Source organism: Sardina pilchardus, chromosome 22 (assembly GCF_963854185.1).
Source record: "Sardina pilchardus chromosome 22, fSarPil1.1, whole genome shotgun sequence".
NCBI classification, from domain to species: Eukaryota; Metazoa; Chordata; class Actinopteri; order Clupeiformes; family Clupeidae; genus Sardina; species Sardina pilchardus.
Window position 1 is genome coordinate 5720323 of NC_085015.1, and position 12498 is coordinate 5732820.

Consider the following 12498-nt stretch of genomic DNA (forward strand, 5'->3'; position numbering starts at 1 on the left):
AAAAAGAATAAAAAATAGAATAACTCAAGCAGTCACTATCAACAGCTGTGTTGCTCTGTGTGTGTGTGTGTGTGTGTGTGTGTGTGTGTGTGTGTGTGTGTGAGTGAGTGAGTGAGTGAGTGAGTGAGTGAGTGAGTGACTGAGTGACTGAGTGACTGAGTGAGTGAGCGAGAAGGTGATGAAATCTGGTTGTGATCTCAAATGAAATAAACATCATAAACTACTACTAGGATATACATTAGATCACATCATTGTAAGTGCCAAAACATTACATGTTTACTGAATGAACCCATCATCAATAAATCTTTTTTTTTTTTTTAGAAAAAGTGCATAAAAATAGAATAACAAGGTCTTGTCACAGAAAGGGAATGCAGTAAAGCTAACAATGTCTCAGACTGAGAGGCTGGTCAAATGGGGAATGCTTTCAGTCTGGATGTAATGGGGTCCTCTGTAGTTTCCCATAAGCACAGCATGCACACACACACACACACACACACACACACACTCACTTACTACAGATGTATGTAGGTGATAAGCCTGAAAGGGCAAGGCCAGGCCAGGCACGGCTATTTATATAAATACTCCCTAAACACTCAAAACAAACAGCATCAGTTAGTTCCCAAATTCTCACTGGGAGCATGTCATCACCCTCGCTGTTAAATCCTTGCACTGGCTAACAGTATGTTACAGGGTGGGGTTTAAGGGGCTATAAATAGAATTAATTAAAAGTAAAAGTATTGCCTTTCCATTTTTGTTGGTGCCGTTAAATAAAATCAATTATTTATCCATCACTTGCCAGCTGAAAATGTCGGCCTCTGGTGTACGTGGGCAGTTGATAGAAAGTGTCAGTGCAGTTATCAGTTAAGAGTGGAGGCCTTGCTAACTCTTTTCTGATGATAGAGAGAGTTGTGCTTGGCTCAGAGGATAGCAGTATCAGAGCGAGACTCTCATGGACCCATAGGGCAAATCATCATGATGTCCACGAACACGTTGCAGCTGGCCTTGAGGTCTCTGAACGCGTTGCAGTCAAAATCAGCCACCAGCTTCCTGGCGCCGTAGCGGTAGGGCGTGAAGGGGATCTTGATGCGCATGCGCTGCTCCGCTCTCAGCACCGGAACACTGGACACACACACACACACACACACACACACACACACACACACATACACACACAAATGAAAACAAACACAATTCTCGTTTAAAAGCGTTTTTGCATCCTGTGCTGATGGGCTATGGTGGGAAGCTGCTCAAACACTGCTAAAGAAAAACGACACACACACGCACATGCACACACACACACACGCATGCACGCACACACACACACACACATACACGCACACACACAGGCACACACACACACACACAGTTTGAAGAGCACTAACTGTGGTTAGGGTAAAAGTAGGCCTATCCTGGAATATCACACTTTGTTTGCGGGTGTGAACAGGAGTGTGGATGTCAGGTGATTGCAGAGTTTCTGAAAGCAGGTTATAGCCAATAACTGATAAAAAACAATCTCTTAAAGTTAAAGAGAATTACCTCTCAAGGTCAAACGGTTTATTTATCACAAGAAAAAAACCCTGAAAATCCTCTTGCTCACAATTAGGTTAAAGCAGACTCATTATGGGACTGTTATGGCATACCGTACATTTCCGGTGCGATAAACCTCACAGCTGCCTTGATAAAGAGCAGTTAGACGACCACACCTCACCACCCTCCCCTTGATAGTGCAAAGCAAAGATTCTAGAACAGAGCTCTGTTCTAGAATCTTTGGTGCAAAGGTACTTAAAGTTGGACATCAGCAGTTTCCCTCCTGTTTGGTATGCGTCTGTCACAGGAGATTAATCAGGGAGGAATACCACGGAGACCAGAACACATTCCATAGGAGAGATGGTGGCCACGTTCACCGCGCATGTTAGAGCCGTGCACCAGCGCATCCTGCTCAGGGCCTCAAATAGAGAAGTGCATGACCTCGGCACTGAGGGGGAGTGAGCGTGTGTGAAAAAAAAGTCCCATTTTTTTCAAGTGAGGATGGAGGTTTTTGCAGAACTCTTGAAATGCTATTGTGGATGCTGTAATTTTTTCCACAGGACAGCATCATGAAATGTAGACCATTGTGGGTGGTGAGTGGGTGCAGTCATAAAGAGCAACCAAAGGTCAGCCAGAGGTCAAGGGAACACTCACACAACCAAAGGTCAACATCAGCCAGAGGTCAGAGGAACACACTCACTCACACTCTCTCTCTCTCTCTCTCTCTCTCTCTCTCTATCTCTCTCGCTCTCTCTCTCTTTCTCTCCTCAGATACAGATACAAGAGCTGTTTATTGGAATGGAATACATTTCCCATAGTGCACCTGGGGTATAAATACTTATATAAAGGTGCAGTCTGTCACTCCAATCAAAAACACTTTTTTGACTTTTTTTTTGTGTGAACTGTTGGCCCCAGCCCACTCGCTGCCCCATCTGCGGGAGCGTTCAAGAACACTTGAGCGTTTGAACGCAGCACCGGCTCTGGCAATAGGAAACGAGGGTGGAACCACAAGTCACCCTAGCTGAACCATACATCGAAATTCATTGTGATTCATCAACACATTGCGACAGAACATCGCAAAATGACAGCCGAGTCATTGGAACTTTGGCCAGACAGTGTACATGACATTTGATAATATAGAGAACATACCTGCACTCAGTGACACGTCGGGATCACACTCTTGTTCAAATGTTTCCCCCGTCTTGAGATGCACCTTTACATTCTACACGTCTCTCTCTCTCTCTGTGTGTGTGTGTGTGTGTGTGTGTGCTTGCATGTGGCTTACCTGACCACTATGGTGTGATCCAATAGTCCACTGCCTGACAGTGTGAGGATGCCATTTCTGAGTGTGCTGGGTAGAGGGTTGGCAAAGACCACCTCTGCTATGGCCTCCTGATGCTGGTAACATACGCTGGGAGCCTAGTCAAGACAAGTCAAGTTTATTTATATATCCATTTAGATTCATCCACAGAGGTCATTCAATGTGCTTTACATAAACAAAAAACAAAATAGTAATAGCAGATAAAAGCATAGATGGACAAAGAGTAATAATAATAATAATAATAATAATAATGATAACGATAATGACAATGATAATAATAATAATAATAATAATAATAATAATGATCATATAGGGGCAATTGCTCTGTCGCTAGTTTGGAGTTTAACACGATTTTAAACTGGAGTTTGAGTTGGGAGTTTGAGTTTAAAACCGTGTTAAACTCCAAACTAGCGACAGAGCAATTGCCCCAATAATAATAACGATAATGATCATAATAATAATAATAATAATAATAATAATAATCGATTAAGTGAGAAAAATAATCAAAAAATGTAATTGACTATGAAAATAAATAATCTTTGGGTTGCAGCCAAACTGTAAACAATGCAAACACAAGTAGGCCTATATGGACAAACCTCGACAGTGAGTGCGGGTTCCTTCAGCACAATGTTCTTCTCAGCCAGGTAGCAGTCTCCTGGGTTCTGCTTGTCCTCCACCAGTGCAGTCACCTTCAGACTGCTGTTGTCCAGCATTTTGGTCCCGTATAATGAGAACGGGATCCGGATAGAAATCTTGAAGTCTGTCAAGACACACACACACACACACATACACACATATTATTGCATTGACATTGGCAGACTACTGTCAATAAGACTTGGCATTAAACGTCAAACGACCCACCCGTTAAACCCACGTGGCGAATTCAACACAGTCAAAAATACAGACAAAATTCAATTCAAAGTCAGAAATGTGAACACTTCATTCATATATTAGAAATACTGGAGCTCTTGTGCTAAGTGGTCTTGTTGAGCGCTGGTAGTGTAGTGGTTAAGGAGCTGGGCTAGTGTGCAGTAGGTGGTAGTGTAGTGGTTAAGGAGCTGGGCTGGTGTGCAGTAGGTGGTAGTGTAGTGGTTAAGGAGCTGGGCTGGTGTGCAGTAGGTGGTAGTGTAGTGGTTAAGGAGCTGGGCTGGTGTGCAGTAGGTGGTAGTGTAGTGGTTAAGGAGCTGGGCTAGTGTGCAGTAGGTGGTAGTGTAGTGGTTAAGGAGCTGGGCTAGTGTGCAGTAGGTGGTAGTGTAGTGGTTAAGGAGCTGGGCTAGTGTGCAGTAGGTGGTAGTGTAGAGGTTAAGGAGCTGGGCTGGTGTGCAGTAGGTGGTAGTGTAGTGGTTAAGGAGCTGGGCTAGTGTGCAGTAGGTGGTAGTGTAGTGGTTAAGGAGCTGGGCTAGTGTGCAGTAGGTGGTAGTGTAGTGGTTAAGGAGCTGGGCTAGTGTGCAGTAGGTGGTAGTGTAGAGGTTAAGGAGCTGGGCTGGTGTGCAGTAGGTGGTAGTGTAGTGGTTAAGGAGCTGGGCTAGTGTGCAGTAGGTGGTAGTGTAGTGGTTAAGGAGCTGGGCTAGTGTGCAGTAGGTGGTAGTGTAGTGGTTAAGGAGCTGGGCTAGCGTGCAGTAGGTGGTAGTGTAGTGGTTAAGGAGCTGGGCTAGCGTGCAGTAGGTGGTAGTGTAGTGGTTAAGGAGATGGGCTAGTGTGCAGTAGCCTGAGAGTTGTTGGTTTAATTCTCAGCTTCCACCGTTGTGCCCTTGAGGAAGGTTGCTCCAGGGACCATGTAATCCCTTCAAATATAAGCTATTTAAGCCACTTTGGACAAAAAAGTGTCTGCTAAACGTAACACAATAATAATCGTCTATGTACACCCACCCTTCTTGGGCTGCAGCACGACGTCCTTCTCTTCCCGCCACACCTGGCTGTCGGGCACACCTGTGTAGCGCATGGCCTGGCCGTTGAGCTGGACGCTGAGCTCCCGCGGGGTCGACTGCTCGCTGCGGAGCAGCAGACTCAGCACCACGTCCTGCCCCATGACCGGCTGGCTCTCCTCCGTGATCATCAGCGTCACCGCGGCCGGCTTCTCCGGCTTCTCCGGCTTCTCCGGTCCCACGCCGTTGGTAATCGGTCGGCGCCCGTTTCCTCCCCGCACGGCCTCTTCAAACGCCCGGCGCTCCTGCTGCGAGCCTGAGGGACAGGAGCCACCCAGGGTCAGCACACAGGCCACAGGCCAGGGACATCATCAGACCAACGCTGCTGCTGTGTGTTATGCTATATGCTATATGTGATATGTGATATGCTATATGAGATATGCTATATGTGATATGTGATATGCTATATGATATATGCTATATGCTATATGCTATATGCTACATATGTGATATGCTATATGAGATATGCTATATGCTATATGTGATATGTGATATGCTATATGAGATATGCTATATGCTATATGTGATATGTGATATGCTATATGAGATATGCTATATGCTATATGTGATATGTGATATGCTATATGCTATATGCTATATGCTATATGTGATATGTGAAATGCTATATGAGATATGCTATATGTATGTATGAGGCTGTGTACAGTCTATCCGGTGAGACTTTAACATCAGATGCTGCTGTCATTTAGGAATGTAACGATGTGTGTGAAAAAGAATGTCCTTATAGGACAATAAAGACTCTATCTACTGTATCTGTCTATCTATCTGCTACTATAGACCCTTTAGACCTCATAAACAAGTGTGGGTTCTTGGATGTGGTTCCAAACAAAAAATAAACAAGACTCCCTCCTCCTCTGAGTTACTGTTACTGAGTTACCCCCCCCCCCCCCCACACCCTCTGGGTATTTGTAGTTAGCTGTGATGCCCCCCCCCCTCACCCTCTGGGTATTTGTAGTTGGCTGTGATGTCCTCTCGTCTTTCTCTGCCCACGGCTTTGGTGCTGATGTTCTTGCCCACTGATCTGGTGTCAGTGTGGAGACGAGACTTGGAGCCGTCTTTCAGCAGCTTCCACGTGACTCGATCGGCGTTGACTTCGGCGAAGACGAACGGCGCGTCGTACTTCAGGTCAGTGTGTCCCTCCAGAATAGCCTTCACAGGAGTGGGACCACAGCAGTACACTCCTACGAGACAGAAGGGACTTCAGTGTGTGTGTGTGTGTGTGTGTGTGTGTGTGTGTGTGTGTGTGCATGTGTGTATGTACTGTATGTATTTGTATGGGTGTGTATGTGTGTATGTAGTGTATGTATTTGTATGGGTGTGTATGTGTGTAAGCATGTGTGTGTGTGTGTGTGGGTGGGTGGGTGCCAGCGTGCACATGTGTACAGGTATGTGTGTGTGTGTGTGTGTGTGTGTGTGTGTGTGTGTGTGAGAGTTAGTGAGTGTGTGTGTGTGTGTGTGTGCGTGTATTTATGAGAGTGTGTGTGTGTGTGTGTGTGTGTGTGTGTGTTACCTGTACTCTTCTCCTGTGGGGTGGCATCCAGCACCTGCCAGCCATCATAAGTAGACCCTGCAGCGAGGTCTGGACGCTTCATCCACCCCTCTACCCACACGTGGAAGTTCCTACACACACACACACACACACACACACACGCACACGCACACACGAAGAGAGAACGAAAGACATCAATGTGTAAACAGGTGACCTTAAGTAGCACCCAGGAGACGGCCACCTAGCTGAGAAGAACATCGGCCTTGAAGGAGCCGGCTGACTATCGAGGTTTTGTAGATGCATTTGTGACCAGCCTTTTTTGTGGCTGTCACACTTTCAGTCGGCTTCGCAAAAAAGTTCCTCTTGACATCTGATAAGCTGCCTATGGACTAACCCGCCTAAGTGTTGTGAATTAGCACCTGTGCTAAAACATACAAATAATGCATCTGGTTGGTCAAATGTAGCTAATTGCTATGTCCATATCAAATAAGCATTAATAATAATATAAACAACATCTGAGGGGTGCGGGCTTCTCTAATTGAACCTGATTAGTGTTCCTCCCGTTCTCTCTGCACTCAGATAACCTCGTGTTCTCTTGTCCTGTTTGAGTTGCTCTTCCTGCAACCACACGTTCATGTGAAGCTGTGAACCACAGCCCCAGTAACGGTCTGCAAACCACGTGTGTCTCTGTCAGCGAAACTACAGAAAACTGAAAACCTAACGTGCAATGAGCTGAGCTGTGCTGGCCAATCAGGAGGGCTCTTTGTTCCTGTTCATGTGTTTTACTTACAGTAGCTCAGTAAGGTATGCAGATGCCCACTCCTGCCCACTCCTGCCGACTCCTTTCTTGAATTTCCCCTTGGGGATCAATAAAGTATCTATCTATCTATCTATCTATCTAGCCTACTATCTAACTAGTTTGTCAATGCTGCACATCGGTATTACTGTAAGAAGTGTGTTTGGCTCTCAGGACTCAGGCCATCAGACCAATCGTCCACTACCGTGGCTATAGGAAGCAAAAACATTTTGTGTGGATGGCAAATAAATAAATGTGCTGAGCAAATTGTCTAAAACCTTTGCACAGCACAGTGTTAACATTGTGATTTCTGGTTAGTTTCTATACACAGACTCACCAGACACTGTCGTGGCTGTCCTTAGGGCGTACCCCATATCCGGTGTAGTACTCATCAATGGTCAGGCTTTTATCCGTGTCGTGGGCAGAATCAAAGTTGGTGACCACACGGCATGGGATTCCCAAACATCTCATGACTGATAACAAACACACACACACACAGATACACAAACACACAAACACACACACATCAACATTTAAGCAGCTGACTGCTGATGATGAATTGAATGTTGAGCAAAACAGCAGGCAATAACTTAAACAATAGCATGATTGAGCTTTAACTCAAGGGACTGCTCAGCTCTTGTGAAGTAAAGACATCACTTTACGTCAGGAAGAGGGCAAATCAGGCACCCCAGAGTTGATGATAGACTGCTGAAGTTCGCCCACAAAAAGGAACCGAAGCTGCCATCTTTGCCCATAGAAGGAAATCCAGGTGTTAATTTAAGCTAACTACCTTTGGCAAGTTGCATTGTAAGTTAGCTCTGGGGTAGAAAAATTCAAAGCCTGCTGTCTTAACATACCGAAGATCACAGTATCCACTAGAGGGCAGAGGCCAAAAGTGTTTGGAGCAAAACGTCTGCATTTCCAATTTCTTTGTCCCCAAGTTTAACAGGTGCGATAATTCAAAATCTCCATGTTATTATCCCCTAGGAAAAATCTCAAGATACTGAATCTCCTTATATGGGCAAAGATAGTAGCTTTTTTTGTTGGCGAATTTCAGAGGTCTATGTTTGGTAATATAAGGGCTGAACACAATCCAGGTGATCCTGAAGCTTCATGAGTCAGTATGGGCCAGATAGCCTACTGTATGTGTGCGGTAGCAACCAACACAGAAGACTTCCTCAGGTGACATGAAGCTACATGACTCAGCAGCAGACAGCCAGCCTGTGTGGTAGCACACAACAGAGAATAGCCTACTTCCTCTGGTGACATGTGCCACGTTATTTAGAAGAAGAAAATAGAGAACTTCTTCAAAATGGCCACTGATTTTCTACCACTGGTTCAACAGTAGGCTTATCTACATACGTTCATTTCTGAGAAGTACTGTTTAACATTAGTGAAAAAATGTATTTCTTTCAATTCCATTTCACTGCTTTATGAATAAATACGGCTAAATCAATGTAGGCCTAATTTCCAAACCACTCGAGGGCTCGCTGTCACTCAGCTGCCACTGTTGCCATAGCGACGGAGTTAGAATGTTCACGACGGACAGTTCTGCAGGTCTCACCTGAGCACATGACCCCAGCAAACACCCAGCACTGGCCGTACTTGACGGGGGAGCAGGAGCTCTTCTCCCATTGGCGCAGGATGTCCACGCTGCCGTTCCAGTGGGTGGGGGCCACTCCGCCAGAGTACGGAGTTTGCCACTGACCCGCCAGCACGCCACGGTCATCGTTAGCATTGATCTGTTGGGAGTAAAACGCCACGGAGGAGACATTGTGAGATTTAAATGAAGTCTGTAACGAGATAAACGAGGTCTCAAACTGACAGAGACACACACAGAAAAGAGAGAGAGAGAGAGAGAGACAGAGAGAGGGAGAAAGAGAGAGAGGGAGAACGAAAGAGAATGAGAGAGAGGGGGAGAGACTCAAGAGGGAGAAAGAAAGGGAGAATGAGAGAGAGAGAAAGAGCATGGGTGCATACCATAGCGCTGACCACCCTCCCTACGTAGATGGGGTTGCAGCGGGCAGAGAAGTCCTCTGCGGCGTCCCTCAGGCACTTGGGGTTCATGTCCAGCAGCTTTATGCAGATGTCCAGGATATCCTCCTCAAACTGCAGGCAAACCAGACATCCACAAACACCACCTCAGCACACTACACTGGTTTGTATTCTCTCTGAGTATTACTGTTCACTGCTTATTGTTTGCTCATTGGATCCCCATCAGCTGGGGCCTAAGTCCCAGCTAGTCTTCCTGGGGTCCGATATTACAAAAAGATAATAATCAAGTTAAAAGTTCATTATAATAACAATAATAATATTATAATAATAATATTGAATTTGATTTATAATGCACTTTACATCAGTAATCTCAAATTACATTTGACTACCAAACACGAGGTTAACGAGAAATCGTACACATGAAAATATCAGAGGTTCCTAAAACAAAACAAAAACAACATAGACAAACAACAAAGACATCATAAAGGGTGTGTGCTGTTACTGTTACCGCACCTGTCCAAAGTTCCAGTCCATGGCGCCGATTCTGCTCTCAGAGCCTCTGAAGATCAGGCCCTGCTCACTCATCACGTACTCCTGCCTCTCCGCCTCGTCTGGGAGGTGCACCCAGTCCTCTTCATATGCGCACACACACACGCACACACACACACACACACACACACACACACACACACACACAAACACACACATGCACACACACACACACACACACACACACACACACACACACACACACACACACACACACACACACACACACACACACACACACACACAAGTATCAATACACAAACATATACAGGCAAGGCAGGTACATTTTCAAATGAATGTAACAGGGAAATGACGGGCACACGTGAGTGTGTTTGCAGGAATAGCAATACGGTTGACTGCATGTACTGCTTACATTTGAGCCTTATGTGTCATTTGTGTGTGTGTGTGTGTGTGTGTGTGTGTGTGTGTGTGTGTGTGTGTGTCTGTGTGTCTGTGTGTGTGTGTGTGTGTGTGTGTGTGTGTGTGTCAGGAGCCCCTACCTGCACACCAGGGGTTGAAGAGGAGCACCAGGTTGGTGATGGGTTGAGGGAGGGCATTCTGTGACCCTACCCTCATGGACAGATTGTAGGAGCCCACAGAGGCATCGGCTGGGCTGCTTATAGCCACGGTGGTGGACGATTGGTTGCTCCTCTCGACCTGCACTGTCCATGCCACCTTTGAGTCTGTTGGCGTCGGGTAGCCAAACACACAGAGTGTGCCCTTTGCCTCTGATGGCCTGGGTCCTGAGGGGCAACACACACTTGCTCTTACTGTAATACCATGCACAGATTTGTTAACTGCAAATTTGACCTTTAACATCAAAACTATCCAGCTGCATGCGTGTCATTTATCATTTGTATGGTTGTGGTATCATGCCAATGTAGTTTGAATGTTGATTATCATTGATACATGACTGTTAATAAATAGTAACTACGTAAACATACCTGTCTCCACGGTAAAAAGGAGCGTGTCGGTGTCCGGTTGAAACTGTCGGTTGGTGTGGAGCGTCAACTGGAAGCTCTGGCCGCGTCGCACAATCAAACGCTTGACGCTGATCTCGTGCGCGCGATGCGCCGTGTTGTTTTCCTTCGCATTGACCGCGACCTGTCTTATCTCTACCACACATAACAGCAACACGAAGAACAGAGGTGAATTTTCCTAATCACGCCTTCATACATTTGGCTACTCAACATGTAAGACAAACATGCAACATTTTGCTGAAAGGTGTAGCGCTGTCTGACAAGACCCATACGAAGTTTTGGCAAATCGGGACGTCCGTTTGGACAAGGGCAAGGGGCCATTGGAACCCATATCCAGTCTCTTAAACGCGCAAACACAATACACACAATCGCTAATCCGGCATGGACATGGCTTTAATATTTGGAATTGAGTAAGCCAAACCCTTCGTTTGCAAGATTGCTAGACTTTTGAAACGATTTGGTAAGATCAAGTTTAATTTCACTGACGCCCCTAGAAATTGGAGCCTACAGTACAAGGGTGCTCACTGCACGCTGCTGCTGGACCTTTATAGGCTATAAGTAGGCTATTAGGTTTTCTAGACCTGTGTATAAACGACCCACTGTCGGCTATAAACTATACCCACAGTCTTTGGCAGGCCAGTAAAATCCAGAGGAATGAAAACAGTGTCCAACTTAAAGCGCAGTTGCGTTAAACAATTAGGCTACAACAAAGCAGCCTCCGTCAAAAACGTGAAGTGAATAGCTAGCCTACAACAGTCAACAGACAAGAACTTTTCTCTGAATGGGTGATTTTGGACAAAGGCTAATAAGTTTAAATAACAAACACAAACAAATGCAACTTCCTCGCAGACTGCACTTTTAAGCTAAAATGCATAATAGGCTGCTGCGTCCAGTGTGTTTAACAGTGTTAACGCATGTTATTATTTACAGTCCATATAGGCCTACGGCTCTCCATAATGCTGCAGGATGCTCCATTCACTTAAATAGGCCTTCCCAACGTTCAGAGGTCTCTCGATAACAGACCGTTGTTAAGTAGGCTATAACAGACCGCTGTTCAGGAAAATGGGTTTTGTTGTCCTCTTATTCATGTCTTTCACTCGCCAAGTGGTCCGATCACTTCTTGCAATGGACCTTCATTGAGTGAAAGCAGACGGTTGATCAGCTGTTCGAAAGTATGCTGTCAAGTTCAGCTTGTGTTGCGAACGATGTTTCTCAGCAAAAGCCAGGATGAAACCGTAACAAATAAATGCAAAGAGTCATTGTAAGAGTCATTGTTTTTTTGGCAAGTAGCCGTGTAATAAAGCAGGATAATGTATAAAACGCTGGTCATTATCGGGGAAATAAGTCAGCACGAATCAGTACCCATCCGCTGGCGGGTCGTTCGGCGTCCTGTTCGCCCTGTCGGGACTTGTTCGATAATGACCGGCGTTCTAACGTTATCCCTCAGGCTACATCAGCCTTTTGTACGCTATTTACGCATAATATTTCAGCCTGTTGAACGCTCTTAACGCACTGTGTCAGCCTATTATACGCTCTTAACGCACAATATTTCAACCTATTCAATTGTTTTTCACTATGCCAAATGCAACCTAGAGCAACCATATGTGCAACTTCTATGTTCCGCCCTAACTTTTCAGAATGTTTCAGTCAGATATTCGGCGACCCTCTCGTGCAATAGACATTTTACAACACAGTAACAGTGACTTACCGAGTGCCATAGTAACAGTAGAGAATCCTCCTGTCTTTTTCTCAGTGATAGTGTGTGTGTGAGTGTATGTGTGTGTTTGAAGAGAGAGTGAAGGAGTGCACTATTTAAACTCTATCCTGCTCTGGATTTCAGCCGGTGGGTGTTACTGACCCCTATGTGTCTTTACACACACCCTGCTCTTCCCCGCTGA

At 45.5% G+C, this 12498-nt stretch overlaps 1 protein-coding gene across 1 annotated transcript; it reads right to left on the minus strand.

Moving 5' to 3' along the window:
• On the minus strand, positions 1-12390 carry LOC134069638 (protein-glutamine gamma-glutamyltransferase 5-like). The gene is made up of 13 exons (XM_062525649.1): positions 12309-12390; positions 10565-10735; positions 10121-10363; positions 9585-9703; positions 9057-9185; positions 8641-8818; positions 7414-7549; positions 6302-6411; positions 5730-5972; positions 4718-5029; positions 3445-3608; positions 2813-2946; positions 1-1119 (listed from the first exon to the last, which is right to left on the minus strand). Exons 1-13 carry the CDS (start codon positions 12316-12318, stop codon positions 948-950), a joined length of 2121 nt encoding a protein of 706 aa, XP_062381633.1. The 5' UTR covers positions 12319-12390; the 3' UTR covers positions 1-947.
• Between the last annotated feature and the right edge of the window lie 108 nt (positions 12391-12498).